The following is a 16,031-nucleotide window of genomic DNA, read 5'->3' on the forward strand; positions in this document are numbered from 1 at the left end:
ATAGATCAGTCTTCCAGGCTTTGCCTCTGGATGTCATTATGTTTCATGTTTATGTCTCCTATAAAAATATATCCCAGAGGAGGAAAGCTGCAAGGGCAGAGTTTCACCCTGGCCACCATTAAAGGTGATGAATACACTTTCACCTCCAACAATGCAGAGGACATCCGGGACCTGGTGGTGACCTTCCTTGAAGGATTAAGGAAACGATCCAAGTATGTGGTCACTCTCCAAGACAACCCAAATCCAGGCAAGTAAATAGTCCAACTCAGTGGTAAATGTAGAGATAGATTTAATATTCCTGACGAATTTGAAAAAACAAAACAGTTCTAACCAATGGTTGGGTTTTTTGCAGTGGGAGAGGAATCTGGGTTCCTCAGCTTCCTTAAAGGAGACCTGATAGTTCTGGACCAGGACACAGGAGAACAAGTGATGAACTCGGGGTGGGCTAATGGGTTCAATGAGCGGACCAAGCAGAGAGGGGATTTCCCAACTGATTCCGTCTATGTCTTGCCTACCGTCACCATGCCTCCGTTGGAGATTGTGGTAAGCAGTCTTATGGAATTACACAACTTGGTACAATGTCCTGGGAGGTCAAAGCCTTCATGGAGTGCTTAGATCTGGCCAAGTCTCCCTGAACGTAAGGCAGAAACCAAAGAGGATGAGAGAGGTGACAAGCTGTCCAAGGCAAAAGTGATCTCAGCCTTTCTTCTGATCTTGGCACTCAGGACACCACAAACTTGTGACTTGGAATGTCCATGAATTGTGCTAAATCCTCTCAGCTGGCCTGATTGCTTAAAGGTGTGTTGGTGGTTGGAGGGAACTGCTACATTCACATGTGGAGGTGTAGGTTCCAGAGCACAGTATCTTCCTTAGGAAGTGATCAACACTGTGGAAATACTTGTTATTCCTTGCATCAGTGATTGAGAATGGCAGAGAGAAATGACAACTGTGCAGTTCTAACTGACTGTTCACAGGAATTGATGGATTATTCTCACTTTCACTGTTCTTGTTTTGTATCTGCTTCCTCTCTTTGAATACATCAGATACCAGGTAACAGAGAGCTTTTCATCCCACAGGCCCTGGTCACAATGACCCCTGACCAACGACAAGATGTTATCAGAACCTCACAGATGGCAGTTTCAGACAGTGAAGAAAGAGTAAAGCCGTACACCTTGGAGGAATTTTCCTATGATTATTTTAGGTGATTTTTTTAACCATTCTCAAAAATTATAGGAGTCCATCCGCAGGTAGCTTGGGAATCAGGAAATTTTTGCTGCTGAGAAAGACTATGAATACCCCAACCCCATTGTGTGACTTTGTACAACTCCAACTTTTGGTTTAGATCATGGCATTTGAGCTGCAGGTTTTCCACAGACAAGGTTTTGTAAAGTATTTCTTCTCAGCAGAGGTGTAGCAATTTGAAATTTAATATTATGTGGGAGGATGTTCTTAAGGCTATATAGGAATTTTCATCTCAGTTCCAAAAATTTAAATGCACACCACTGCTGAATGCAGCTGACCAAAGCTCCCACTTCTGTTTGGATGGGCTGGCAATCCAAACAGGCAGATCAGATCCTCTGAGATGTCTTCCCCTTGTCAGGCTTATGCTAGGTGATATTCTTTAAGTGTGGCTGCCTGACCATTCATTGCCATCATCCTTCCTGTGGCTAGAAGCTTTTTGGGATAGCGTTGGTGATTGTGTTGTCATTAGTGAGGTAGGGTCTATAAGAGACTCTTCTGAGCCATAGGAGAGTACAAGTGGTTCTCTTTGAGCAGAGCTGGATACTTGTTAAATCATGATGTCCCTTTTGATGTAAGGGTTCATTAGCTACATGCCGTGAGCAACTGTCCTAGGTGAAACATTGGCCATAAGCTGTTTCTTATTATCCCTGTAATCTCTCTACCTCTTGCTTTGTGTTTGCCACCAGACCACCTCCAAAGCACACCCTCAGCCGGGTCATGATCACCAAGAGCCGTGGAAAGGACAAGCTGTGGTGTTACACCCGTGAGCCCATCAAACAGCCGCTGCTGAAGAAGATCCTGGGCAGTGAGGAACTGTCCCAAGAAGCCTGTATGGCCTTTATTGATATCCTTCCTCTGCTTGGGAGTCCCCTTGGGAAACAGGTCTGACAGGCAAAGAGCTGAACTGGCTCTTTAGGGCTCCGAGCAAAGCCCAAAGAAAGGTTTGAGGTCCCACTTAAAGGCTGTGAGACCATGCCACAGGCTTGGAAATGGGTCTGCACCACAAATCTGCACCACTTCCTTAAGCATCCTTGAAATCTGAGGTGTGTCTACTTCTTAATCAGTGAGGATTCAGGGACCAGATATTGAGTCCCGCTGGTCCACACACACTGACACTGTTCTGTCTTGGTTCAGCTGACTCTCTTCCAAATGTACCTGTTGTGGATGGCCACAGCCCTAGTCAGTCCACATGGCCTTAGAGACAGAGTTTGATGCCAGAATATCCCTTTGCAGCCACTTCTGTAGTCATGTGTAGGATGTCTTTAGCAACATCATCAACAGAGGGCCTTCACCAAATATCCCAGTTAGCTCATCCTTGACTCCTACCTCCCACCTGTGCTGAAATATATGGGTGACTACCCATCCAAAAGGACCCGCTCAGTCAATGAGCTGACAGACCAAATATTTGAAGGTGCCTTGAAAGCCGAACCCCTAAAGGATGAAATCTACTGCCAGACCCTCAAGCAGCTCACAGACAACCACATCAAGTAAGAGCTCTTTGTTCTCCTTGGCCCAAATGCACTAGATTGTGTTGGGCAAAGCAACATCTGAAGTGTCCGTGCCACGAGTGATTTTCTTTTCCTCCTGGGTCTCTTCTTGTGCAGATACAGTGAAGAGAAAGGCTGGGAGCTGTTGTGGCTGTGTACAGGCCTTTTCCCTCCGAGTAACATCCTCCTGCCCCACGTCCAGAGGTTCCTGCAATCCCGGAAACATCACCCCTTGGCAGCAGACTGCATCCAGAGACTCCAGAAAGCCTTGAGGTATGGCACTGAAATACTCCCAGTCCTGACTGTACCACAACTTCCAAATATGTGTGAAAAAATACAGCTGGGAGATATTTTGGTGTCTGGGGGCACAGTGAAAGCTCGCAGCCTCTCTCTGTTCCACCAAACTGATTGAAAGGGACATTGGGTTTCTTATAAGCAGTGCAGAAAAATAGAAATTAATCAACTTCGTCCAGGTCCATTGCAGTCACTTTCTTCCTTTTTAGAAGAAAAATAATATTAAGAAAATAGCTGAAGTTACTCAAAAGGATATGCATTAAAACTGGAAGATTTAAAAAAAGGATTCTTGCTATGATGATGCTGTGACACTTGCCACTGTGTGTTTTGCAGGAATGGATCCAGAAAATACCCACCCCATCTGGTAGAAGTGGAAGCCATTCAACACAAAACAACCCAAATTTTCCACAAGGTTTACTTCCCTGATGACACTGATGAGGTAAATGTGGGAGAAGGAAATTCTTTTCTGTCAGGATGGTTGTCAATTTTCTTATTCTCAAAAATCTCAGAAGAGGCTAGTATTGGTTCTGATTCAGAAAAGCTCAGCCTTTCCAGAAGCCTCTGGGCCAAAGTGTAACAAGGAAAATCCATCCTTGTCTACTCAGATTTGTTGTGAGCTGTGTTTTTCAAGACATGGGTGCTTTGCTGGTGTTCACTGGAGGCTTTAGAGTATGACTGCAGACAGAGGGAAACTGGATGGGCTAATCTATTCACTCACAGTAGCTCTCAGGCCTTGGCTCTCAGTTATTTGGAGTATAACCAACAGATACTGTCCCTAAATGATACTCAAAGGGGTACCATGATGGCCCCCCCAGGAAATGGGCAGACAATTGCAGCACTGGCAATTAGGTGACTGAAATTACCCCCTCTGACCTGAGATGACACAGAAATGATACCTGCACTCAGGAAGCTGTCACTAAGCATCTTACATGCTGGAAAGGCAGCTAATCATACTGATGCCAGAGCAGATAGGCATGTCCTTGCAGATACTGCTGTCTCACCTACTGATTGGTCTTTCTATGAGGCTCACATTTCTCTCTTTCCTCATACCCCTGGGTACAACTAGATTTCTGTATTTCTAAGTGGGTTTATTTGTAAAACAGTCCACACCCATGGAAGGAAAAGGATGATTCCTCTGCCGCAGCTGGAATTGCCCTTGTTTATCTGTAATGGAGAGCTGAGGGAACTCTTGGGGTTTCTTATCACTTTGAGTATTTTTTCCTAATGACAATGCAATGAGCATGACACTACTTCATACACATGCCTCTGTGTGAGAGCCAGTAGAAAGAGGCAGTAGGGACTTCTACACTTGGACGGGTGTGCTGTGATCCATTTGGCCATGGAAGTCACCAGGTGGAGAGAGCGGCATCATTCCAGTACAACATGCATCTGCACTGATGTGGTGCTGAGCACTAGCAGCGCTGAACCCCAAATCAGACTCTTGGGGATGTGGAACGTAGGTCCTGGTAGTTTGGTGGTTCAATGGTGATCAAAAGCTTAAGTTCCTTAAACTGCTAGGAGCTGAATCTCATTAAGTGGGCAGAGCAGAACTGAGGCAATGCAAATGCTGAGCACAGCTCAAAAGGCAAAACCAGAATTGGAATGTGCATACAAAGGGGACAGACCTTTAAATATCCCATGCTTTAGATATCCATTAAACAGGAATCATTTTCCCTCTATTCAGCTATCTAGAAGCCAGGCATCTGGCTTAGACCTAGTCTAAGCCAGGCATTTGACTTCCTCATCATCACTGGAGAGACAGTTAGGACAAACCAGCCTGGAGATCTCTCACTCTGTCTTTCCCACCCCTCTTTCCTCATGCAAATCTGATCCAACTTCACTGTTGGATCAGAAAAATCTCTTGCATTGCCTGGACAGCTCTGGATAAGCCAGTACAGAATATAGATACAGCATCACAAAGAACAGTGGTACAGCAGTAGCATGACAGAGCTTCTGCAGACATCCCTTCAATGCCCAGAGCTCCAGTCCACAGTGTCACTGATTTCACTGGTAGTGGGCATCTAAACCCCTTTGTGGGCATCTAAACCCCTTTGTGCATGTGCACCTGGAGGTCCTCAAAGAGAGCAAAAAGTGGAAATTAACCCTTAGATGGCAGTGGTGATCTTCCTCTCTTTGTAGGCATTTGAGGTGGAATCGAGCACAAAAGCCAAGGACTTCTGCCAGAACATCTCCAACAGGCTGCTCCTGAAGTCCTCTGAGGGCTTCAGCCTCTTTGTCAAAATCTCCGACAAGGTGAGTGACCCACCCAGGGGCTGAGGCAGCCCTGAGGTACCCAGGATAACCCACTTGGCAGTAGGTACACACTGGTGGAGCCAGAGCCATGTGGTGAGAAGCATTTCTCTACAAGCTGTGTGGCATTCCTAGGTCAGATCTGACCTGATGTAGGTGAGGTTTGCAGTCCCACAGCCCTGACTTACAGCAGTCACCCCAAAGGACTTAAAGCACAGACAGGCAAAGCTCTCCTAGCCTGTTGCTGAGTTGGGTTTATAAGAAAGGACTAAGTAAGAAAAATATGCAGCTTAGAGCTGCCTCTGGCAACTGGGAGAGATCTCTGGAGATAGTCATCAGAAAGGGAAAGGAAGGGTTGTGGTGGAACAAGTTGCAATAAGGAGTAATGGGTGAAATTAGAGACAGAGCCTGAAGCAAGGTGCTGGTATTGGCTTTCTCACATCAGCAGTTCATAACACATCAGTGTAAGAAGTGCAAAGCAGTGAGCACAACCACAGGAGATGGGCTGGGCAATGGCCAACCCTGCCTGTGGAGTCTTGCCACTTGTTTGGGGCACCTCAATATAAGAAGGAAATAAAGGTGTTAGAGAGGGCTACTACAATGGTGCAGGTCCTTGAGGGGAAGGCGTGTGAGGAGCAGCTGAGGTCACTTGCTTTGTTCAGCCTGGAGAAGAGGAGACTGAGAGGAGACCTCATTGCAGTCTGCAACTTCCTCATGAGGGGAAGGGAAGGGGAAGACACTAATCTCTTTCTCTGGGGTGATCAGTGATGGGACTCAAAGGAATGGCATGAAGCTGTGCCAGGGAACATTTAGGTTGGATACTAGGAAAAGGTTCTTCACACAAAGGGTGGTTTGGCACTGGAGCAGGCTCCCCGGGGAGGTGGTCATGGCACCAAGCCTGACAGAGTTCGAGGAGTATTTGTACAGTGCTCTCAGGCACATAGTGTGATTCTTAAAGATATCCTGTGCAGGGCCAGAAGATGGACTTTGATGATCATTCTGGATCTCTTCCAACTCAAGGTATTCTGTGATTCTACTGTATGACTTATTTGCTCAGCTTTTGTGACTATGTGCTGTGTCCCCCAGGTCATCAGTGTGCCGGAGGGAGATTTCTTCTTTGACTTTGTGAGACACCTGACAGACTGGATAAAGAAAGCAAGACCAGCAAAAGATGGTAATGATGATTATTTTCCCAGTATGGGTCACACACAGCCTTCCTACTGCCCTCCATCCCTTTCAAACAATATTGACCACATAGTCTGCCACAAGCATTGGAACAGGCTGTTCACAGAAATGGTGGAATCAGTGTCCTCTAGTGTTCAAAAAAATGTAGGTGCGGTGCTTAGGGACATGGCTTTGTGGTGCTCCTGGCCGTGTTGGGTTAATCATTGGGCTTGATCTTATAGGTCTTTTCCAACCTCAGTGATTCTGTGATCCTGTGATCTGTTGGGCCACACTGGTGGGAGTGGTGCTCTCTGCACCATCCCTGGGGACATCACCTGGGAGGTGATCCATCCAGGAGCAGCAAAACCTCTGCTCCAAGGCTCTTCCTGGCCCCTGTGAGAAGCACCTGCTGGAGGCCATCTCTCCAGGAAGTGCCTGCAGGAAGGTTTCAGGGGTGGGATTCATCTCACCTCACTGACCACATCCAAAGTGGAACTGGCTGCAGCTCTGCTGAATTTACCAGTGGCTGTAAGACACAGGTGCCTCCAGGGTACAACTCTGTCCTGTGTTAGGCATGGGTGCTATCACTGAAGTACACTTATGCAAGTGAACCCAGACACTTTTCCCACCTTATTAAAGCCTTGCATGGCAGTGACGTGGTTTGTTGTGCAAAGTCAGAGCCCAGTTGGCCTTGTGAATGTCCCTGTCCCTGCAGGCTCTGGTGGCACATGGGCACTGCTGGATGCAGACACTGATTGCCAGCTGATACTCACACTAGGTGTTATGTTTGCTTCACTTGCACAGGTATAGTGCCTTCCCTCACCTACCAAGTGTTCTTCATGAAAAAACTGTGGACCAACACAACGCCTGGAAAGGACTCAATGGCGGACTCAATCTTCCACTATTACCAGGTGTGCCGGGACTCTGCAGTAGCAGTGGAGACTTGGGAGGGATCAGGAGTAGGTTGCAAAGGCTTGTCCATCTGCAGATGTTCCCAGGGAACATCCTCTTGGCCAGGGGCTGGATGCCTCCACAAACTCCATTTAGCATGTGAGGGTGAAGGTGCACAGACATGCTCTCTATCTTTCTGCTGTTCTTTCCTCCGTGCAGGAGTTACCAAAGTACCTGCGTGGCTACCACAAGTGCTCACGGGAGGAGGTCCTGCAGCTGGCAGCTCTCATCTACCGGGTCAAGTTTGAGGATGACAAGTCCTATTTCCCCAGCATCCCCAAACTCCTGAAGGAGTTGGTGCCTCAGGACCTCATCCGGCAGCTCTCTCCGGATGACTGGAAAAGGGTAAACCAGCAGCTTGATTCATACACCAGACCTGGCTGAGAGAAGCCCAGTCTCTTAGGTGACTTGTCTGACATTCAGTGTTGAATTTGGACTGCCAAAATCAGTGACACCTGGTCCTTCTGGAGCCTTACCAGAGCTTCAGCTTCCATGGCATCACTAAGAGGAGAGATTGTACTTGCATGTTCACATACACATGCCTTGCCCCAGGTTTTCTTGGCCTGAGACTGTGGCTGTACTGGTGGATGCAAAGCCAGATGGAAACATGCTAAGAGATGTTCTTATGAAGAGGTGGTCTGTCATTTAATGCAGACTACTGCTTTACACAGGGAGAGCTGTGGCACAGGTGCAAACAGGTCTAGCCTTAAAATATTAGAGGTATCTCACTGCCAAGTAATAGTCCAATAAGTGCTTTCTGTTTCCTGTCTGATATCAGGATCTCTGGGCTGAAGGTCTCTCAGTCTCCTCTGCTGCATAAATTGGATAATCACAATTTATAATCTCTTTAATGGAGTCAGCAGCTCAGCTTATTTAAAAAGGACCTGCCTTTGTTCCAGGCCCTGCTCCAGTGACCAGCCAGCACATTTTTGAAGTGTGATTGGAACAGAGGCTAGAACCAAACATCAAGGTCGGGTTGGGCAGAACCCAGAGCAAGCTGCTCTAGTGGAAGGCAGCCCCATCCACTGCAGGAGAGTTGGGCTAGAGGACCTTTCAAAGGTCCCTTGCAACCCAAACTCCTCTATGAGTCTATAATTGTGGAACTGATGCTCCTTTCCTGCAAACATCCCTGGTGCCAGGTTCTGCAAACCCTCCATCTCTGTTGTGTTCTCTGTTGCAGTCCGTCGTGGCATACTACAACAAACACGCAGGCAAAACGAGAGAAGAAGCCAAGCTTGCCTTTCTAAAGATTATCTTCAAGTGGCCTACATTTGGATCAGCATTCTTTGAAGTGAAGGTACCTGCCCTGGGGGTTCTCTGGCAGCTTTTAGCCAAGATCAGGAGCCCTGTACCACAGAGGAGTTTCAGATCTGAACTAGACCGGGACAATCCTGATGAAACAGGGAAAAATGTAATACACTTAATTGGAGACCTGCAAACACATTTGTTCATTGCTGCTCTGCCTCTTTACCCAGACAGAAGCATTGCAGAGCTTCAGCATATCTCAGTCGTTGGGGCTGTTCCCACAGCTGTGCTGCTGAACACACAAGAGCTCTTCTCTGTTTGGCCAGGGCAAAGGGGAACCTGGTTTTTTTACCCAGGGTTGTGTCTGTACCCACCACAGACCAAATCCAGACCATCCACCGTGGCACTACAGTTCCATCAAGGACAGTAGAAGCCAGTGTTGTCAGGAGAAGACAGGGAGAGAGGAAATAGGAAGGGGTCTGATTTTGCTTGACATGTCCCCTAACCAGATCATCACTTTTCCAACAGCAAACTACAGAGCCAAATTATCCAGAAATCCTCCTAATTGCCATCAATAAGCATGGAGTCAGCCTCATCGATCCCAAAACCAAGGTAAGCAAAACTTGGGTATTCACCAGATGCTCCTGAGCCCAGTCCCCAGGCCCTTATGGAAGACATCCCAAGGAGCATGTTGTTCAGTACTTAGAGAGTTCTCTTTAAGCCAGGTTAGAAAGGCTGGATAGACAGAAAATTTTCTGGAGACAGAAATTCACTGTTGCACTGAGGCAGCCCAGACTTTTTCAACAAAATACAGATTGAGAGCATCAACTATTAGGGCCCTGTACCTGGAGGATGCACACACTCCTTCCTTAATCCTTTCACAGGCAATAGGACAGGAGTTGGAGTAAATGAGATCCTACTAGTTACTTCTACCACCTGCATCGCCTTTCTATAGTGTAGCAGTCCTCCACCAGCTCTGGAGGATCTGGTCTTGATCTCACTGCCATTCCCACAAGTCTCATCACAGTAGACATCCTTGGCCTGCTGTGATGGAAAGTGAACAACGACAATGAGAAGTGTCCACAGCCCCTCATGGAAGTTGAGGCTCTCTTGCATGTTGAGTGTCAGTTTTGTGTTCCCACCAGGATATTCTCATCACTCACCCCTTCACCAAGATCTCCAACTGGAGCAGTGGCAACACGTATTTCCACATAACCATTGGCAACTTGGTGAGAGGAAGCAAGCTGCTCTGTGAGACCTCCCTGGTAAGAAGCATTTAAGATTGGACCAAATCCTGACTTTGGATTTGGCAGCAAATCTCAGGAATTCTCTGGGCTGAAAATGGTCTCTCAGAAGAGCCACTGATACAATTTTTTTCTTCTGAATTTCCCATGGCTCTGCTCAATGAATCAGGGCTTTCACTTGGTCCACCATCCAACTAACAAGCAAACCTAAGGTGCTTGGGATGTTGCTGTGTCAAGAGCATGAGTGACTGCTCCCTATAACTGGACTGAAAAACACACTAAAGCTGATATGGGCTCAAGGGGTACTCCTGAGCCCTTTAACCAATACCATTTACCCAGCTTGTCCCTAGTAACAATCACAGCAATAAACTTTCTCCTAGACTATCTTAAACCCAAAGCACAAAGGATAAAAATTCCTTTTGGATTGTTACTAATCTGAGGCATTCAGTATTTTGTTGGCCATTTGAAAATTTATGTCCTGTGCAAAGCTCCCCTTCTCCTCAGCCTCAGCAGCATCCTGGGAAAGGGAACTCCTTCATCTCAAAGTTGCAAATTATGTTTGGACAGTGTTCTTTGTGGTGGTGACATTTCACCCAAGGAAAATGGTGGAATAGGTCAAAATGTACCTGAAAATTTGCAAGGCAAGAACTGGTAGCCAGTGTGTTCAGGAGGCTCAAGCCAGACACTGTAAGCTGTGCTCCGGAGGCTGGTAACATCTTCTCTCTCCTCCTCAGGGGTACAAGATGGATGATCTTTTGACGTCGTACATCAGCCAGATGCTAACAGCCATGAGCAAACAGAGGAGTGCAAAGGGTAGCAAGTGAACTGCAAGAAGCCACTGGCACATGGTCATGGGGCTGATTCACCAGCTGAGGGCTGTGGGATACCCGTGCAGCTGGGCAAGAAACTTTGCCTCCCAGATGTGGAAGATGAGCCGAACACCATCAGGGAGTTCAATGGACTCTGACCTTGAGGGCTCCAATCCCACCTCCCCTTCCAGCGAAGATGACTATCTCTGACCTCCTACTCACCTTCCTCACCCTGCATCCCAACTCAATCCTACACCTCAAAGATTTCCAGGGGACACCACTGCTCTCAGAGAGTGACCAAGGCAAAGACACTCCAGCAGGAGGTCACAAAGGCTCTTGGATGAGGATTTTTGTGTGTGTGTGTGTGTCTGTGTGTGTGTGGCTTGCTTTGTTTTCATTTGTTGTTTTTTTCTTAAATATGAGAGCTGTTAGGATGCTAACATGTTTTTGGTGAAGTTCTGGGAATTTCAGATTTGAAGAGGAATAAGAGAGCCCTGACCCATGCTGGAAAGATGTCCAGTGAACACTGCAGGGCTTGTTTTTTAGTCATTACAAAAGAATACACTGTGTTCTTAAGATGTACAGAAAGAAAAAGCAGGGAGGGAGGAGCACATTTTAACTAGGAATCAGAATAAACAAACTACTGATTTAACAGGCTAGTGTACTAAAGTCCTATCCGTGCAATGCTGGAAATATTTAAAGAACAAATTTTGAAGGTTTGTTTCTTCTTCTTCTATTTATTTTTTAAAATATTAAAAAGGAAAAAAAGAAATCCTGTATTTCATGCCGGTATCTGGATGCTGACCTGCAGAACAATCCCTTGCCCAGAGACTCCCCAAGAGCCATGACTGCCAGAGGCTGAGTAAGGCACATCTTTCTCAACCTAAGGGTTCAGCTGGAAGCGAAGCTTGGAAAATTAATTATCTCCTTTTGCTCCCTGTGTCCAGAAAAATTAACCTTGACTTTTGCTGCAAACCTCATTATGGATATAGGGGTTTTGAACACCCCATGCTTGGAAGACTGAAGCCAAGCCTATGTTGGGCTGTAATTCAAACATTAGCTTGGCCATCAGGTTTGTACCAGCTGATTATTTTATTGTGGTTTTTGTGTGTGTTTCTGTGTAAAGCAGCTCTTCATGAGTCCTAGCTGGATCTGAACCACTCACAGAAGGGCAGACCCTTGATTTTGGTGGTCTTTTCTCCATCTTTGATTGGCTGTACTCATCTGCTGGCTGTTTGTCTCATCTGCCACCCAATGCCACACAGTGCGGACCAGCCCACTTTGGAGCAGAGACGGGACCTGCTGGCAGAGAGGAGGCTGAAACCACGTTGTGTCTGGGAGGATGCAGGAGAGAAGCCTGGGGGGTGCCTTTCCAAAATCCAGGCTTCAAAGACATGGCTGGATGTGGGGTATCAAGAGAAGGGACAATTGTACACCAAGATCTGGTGGTGTTGTAACCCACACTGAGTGGATCTCAGTAGATGTTGAGGCCTCTCTTGTTCCTGTGCATTGGGCTGGGTTTGACTGCTTTGTACAAGTCCATATTGTGGGGTGTCACGTGCTGCTCTGTTAGGCTCAGCTGAGCTCAGGTCTGCAGCACCATGGCGTGCCAGGCAGAATTGGCAGCGCTGCCTTCCAGACCTCAAGGACTGTGACATGCAAGTGGGATGCAGCAGTGATTTATGACTTTGGTTGCTCCATCAAAGAGAATGAGAGGCTGAATGGGGACATCCACCAGCCAGACAGGGCTGCTAGGAGATCCCCTTCCTCCATTATCCCCTACCCAAAGCACTCTGGTGATGAGAGCACGGTTACACCAAGGCTACATTGGGAGCCCAGCTGCCTTCTCACCATCCATCTCTGACATTTCTCTCCCTTCCCCAGCTGCTATGATCCAGCTGTCCCAGGGATCCCACTTGTCCTTAGACACATGCCTATCATCACCACATCATCACTGCTTTTTCTGAGTCTCCAGCCATCCCTGCCACCCATTGCACACTCAGCAGACGATGCAGCACAGCAGTGTTTTCCAGAGCTGTCCTGGGTCATCTTCCCCTGCCACCACCCTCCACTTACAGCTCTGTTGGCATCCCATGCACCCCATAATTTTGGGCAGGGCTGGGACTCTGTGTGTGTACCTGTGTGTCTTATGTATTAGCATCTGCTGGCCTCTTTGTATTCACACCAAGCGATGTAACATGAAAAAACATGTGTCCAAGTGAAATACTACAATTAAAAAGCATCAAGTGGCTTGTGGGAGGCTGTTCTGCACTGTGCAGTCATGGTGACATCGCCAGGGCAGGGGTGGGATCAGGGCTCCCGAGTTCTTGTGGACAAGACTTCTTGCACTGTGCAATTCCTGATGAGAGCAATTCCTGATTGTTCCATCAAGGGGGAACAAACCATCAGTGTACCTAGACTGGAAATAAATTGAAATCTTTTCTTTTGGGGTAAAAAAAACCACTGAAGTCCATTGCTTGTCCTCTTTGACAAGGGCTGAATCTTCCAGTCAAGTTCTGAGCCTAATCACTGCATGTAGGAAGTGTTGGGTGAAAAGTCTGTGTGTGGCAGTCAGACGACCTGTCATGTGCTTAACAAAGTGCCAGACCTTGCTAGCTGCAAAGCAACAAAATTAGTAGCTGAGATGTGACAGAGTGTAAAACATTAAAGGAAACCACAGGTCTAACTGGCCAGGCTCTGCCTAGACAAGGCTTCTGAGGATGAGGAGGGTGAGTACAGGGAGTTACCAGTGCATACTGGCCAAGCAGCAGCTAGATAACATGGATCAAAGAGCATTGAGGTGGCTTTTCCCAATGTACATTACAGGCAGTGGTTGGGGAACCACAGCCAAGTCCCTCACTTGGACACCAGGGCACAGGCTGAGGAGCTCATGGTGCACACCACACTTAACCCACACACACTCCCCACCTACTTTTGCTGCTCACATTCCCTATGTGAGTGGTACCCACAAAAAGTTATGAACCACCTATGTATGCAGGGCACGGGGAGGGGGATATAACACCATCCACACCCCATATTTCATAGATCTGGAGCTGCTCTACAACAATTCATCAGCCCTTTAGCCTTTTTCCAAAGGAAGATCTTCATTTTTCACATTTCTAGCCTCCAAAATACTCCAAAATTACAACTTGGAAATGTTTGGGTGCTTCTCAGCACAGATAACTCTGAAACTTAATGCTGCTCTCTCATTTGTGATCACTTCATTTAACAAAAGGCTCACATATAAGAAATATCTGTAGTCTAGATTAGGTAAATACTGTATTCTTTCCCCTTCCCAGTTTGCTGAAATAAGAACAATTCAGGATAGGAGAGATAAAATGTATTTAAAACATCACTTGCAATTTACAAAAAACATATTCTTATTATCTCTTCAAGTAGAAAGATATGGCTTAAACCTGAGAGATGTTTACATCTCCCTTACAGAGCAGCCACTGTGTGCCAGCAGCCACTGGGAGAAATGAAAATTGGAATAAATCCCAGGCTGTAGTACAGGTGTGCAGACCTTCCCAAGGGAAAAGCAAACACTTGGTGGAACCAATTCACACACAGCTCCATCCTTCTGAAGAAAAGTGGTTCTTACAGGTCATAGTCCCAGTAGCTACATGGCCAAGACATGGAAAAGTCCTTCAGCCCCCACATGTCCTTGCCCATAGACAAGGGGAGGAGATTGTCCTGTTAGGCTCTGTGGCAGGGCAAGAGTGGGAAAAGGAAAACCAGAGTTGCCCCTGCCTCTGTTACAGAAAGATGCCGATTGTAATGAGCCAGCCAGCAGCACCTGACCATCGTGGTGGGGACAGTGTGCTCTTGGAGATGGAGGACACCTGCAAGGGGGGAGGATGGGAGGTAGTGTGTGGAGAAGAGGCTGGTCTGATATGAGAAATCTGGGCACCTGAGAACGAGGAGGTCTGGAGGATGCTCAGATCTTTGCAGCATGTGTGGAAACAGGGCTTACGCACAGCAGGAATGATTGCCCTGTGGGATGCCAGTGGTCTCGGGTAAATGGTGCCTCCCCTGTGGTTGCTGCATCTCACCATAACGCACAGATCTTCATGGCTGCAACTCCATCTGCGCTCTCCTGCACCCCAAGGATCCCTGACAGGCATGGGAATGTGAGAAAAGCTGTAGGAGAGGAAGGTTGGTGCTCATCTCCAGCAGGGCCATGAAGGCAAATGGCTCCTCCTCACCAGGTAGATCTGAGCCCCCACCAGCTCTCATGGAGATGGCAGGTCCGTGTCCCCTCTCTGCCCACGTCAGGCCAGGACGGGAGGCATGTTGCTGAGCTCTGGAAAAGGAGGCACACAGTGAGCTACCAAATATCTGCATCTGTTCTGACAGCCACTGTGAGCAAACAGAACCTGTTTGAAAATGCATGCAGCCCAGGCTGGGTCATTTTGTCTGGATGTTAGCTGATAGCTCCATGGGTGCAGCAATGTGGTGTGTGGGAGGGTCCTTAGCCAATCCCACCCTGCCTGGCAGAACCAAGAGTTCTCAGTGCCTCCAGAGTCTCTTTTCACAGCATTGCAGAGTAATGAGTATTGGACGGGACATCTGGAGGTGTCTGCTCCAGCCTCTGCTTGAAGCAGGCCCAATTGGATTGAGCTGCTATGGGATCTGGGGCTGAGATAACCCAGACTGCATCCTTCCTCATAACCTTCCTTACTTAAGTATGGACACTTCCATACTTAAAGTATGGACACCTGTCACCAACCCACCCATCAGGATCTCAGTACTCCCACAGAGACCACCCTGAGCAGGATGCAGCTGCTCTCCTTGCCCTGCTCACCTGTCTTGAATTTGTTGTAGGAGCCACCATTCTCTATCATCGAGTTACTGTCCTCGGCAGGACAGCAGGAGAAATTCTTCCCTCGCCACCTGCATGGGACAAAGCACCTGGGTCAGGCTACTGCCTGCTGTGGTGTTCCTCACAGCCCCCTGCTGCCTTGGACAGCTTTTTCCTACTTTGTGAGGGCAGGTATTTTGGGATTTTCTCAGGTTCTTACTGAGAAAGGACTCAAGTGCATGACTGGTGTCTAAGCACCCACACTTCATGTGTGCAGCAGCATTTTAAAGGCAACTTTCTGATTAAGCCCTGTTTTCTAAGCAAGATTTAAGAGCTCCAAAACCCCCAAAATGTTTACAAACACTGGTTCTAAAGCAGACAGAGAAATTTTAAAACTGTGATTTTGGTGTGTTCGTAAACCTGACAAGACCACACAGAGCACTGAGTCACTGCTAATGGCCCTTTGGTCCCAGGAGGGCTGGGGATGCAAAAAACATCAACATGATCCTGGAGAAGTTGGACATGGGAAGGTCTGATGGTGGTG

General features: G+C 47.4%; 2 protein-coding genes across 2 annotated transcripts in view; one reads left to right on the plus strand and one right to left on the minus strand.

The window, feature by feature from the left end:
* The window catches only part of MYO7A (myosin VIIA), a 63,702-nt gene extending 50,757 nt beyond the window's left edge, over positions 1 to 12,945 (plus strand). Inside the window, exons 36-50 of the mRNA XM_063148691.1 lie at positions 78 to 247; positions 353 to 543; positions 1,077 to 1,201; positions 1,929 to 2,086; positions 2,576 to 2,729; positions 2,847 to 3,002; positions 3,357 to 3,462; positions 5,163 to 5,276; positions 6,360 to 6,447; positions 7,242 to 7,348; positions 7,548 to 7,733; positions 8,569 to 8,685; positions 9,162 to 9,245; positions 9,779 to 9,898; positions 10,612 to 12,945. Of these exons, the coding sequence (XP_063004761.1) occupies positions 78 to 247; positions 353 to 543; positions 1,077 to 1,201; positions 1,929 to 2,086; positions 2,576 to 2,729; positions 2,847 to 3,002; positions 3,357 to 3,462; positions 5,163 to 5,276; positions 6,360 to 6,447; positions 7,242 to 7,348; positions 7,548 to 7,733; positions 8,569 to 8,685; positions 9,162 to 9,245; positions 9,779 to 9,898; positions 10,612 to 10,701 (1,966 nt within the window). The 3' untranslated portion in view covers positions 10,702 to 12,945. The remainder of the gene's footprint in view (positions 1 to 77; positions 248 to 352; positions 544 to 1,076; positions 1,202 to 1,928; positions 2,087 to 2,575; positions 2,730 to 2,846; positions 3,003 to 3,356; positions 3,463 to 5,162; positions 5,277 to 6,359; positions 6,448 to 7,241; positions 7,349 to 7,547; positions 7,734 to 8,568; positions 8,686 to 9,161; positions 9,246 to 9,778; positions 9,899 to 10,611) is intronic.
* A 1,132-nt stretch (positions 12,946 to 14,077) lies between these two features.
* Positions 14,078 to 16,031, minus strand: part of GDPD4 (glycerophosphodiester phosphodiesterase domain containing 4) — a 39,642-nt gene continuing 37,688 nt past the window's right edge. Inside the window, exons 15-16 of the mRNA XM_063150441.1 lie at positions 15,491 to 15,579; positions 14,078 to 14,989 (exon numbers count right to left, since the gene is read on the minus strand). Coding sequence (XP_063006511.1) covers positions 14,958 to 14,989; positions 15,491 to 15,579 — 121 coding nt within the window. The 3' untranslated portion in view covers positions 14,078 to 14,957. The remainder of the gene's footprint in view (positions 14,990 to 15,490; positions 15,580 to 16,031) is intronic.

Source organism: Melospiza melodia, chromosome 2 (genome assembly GCF_035770615.1).
Source record: "Melospiza melodia melodia isolate bMelMel2 chromosome 2, bMelMel2.pri, whole genome shotgun sequence".
NCBI lineage: Eukaryota > Metazoa > Chordata > Aves > Passeriformes > Passerellidae > Melospiza > Melospiza melodia.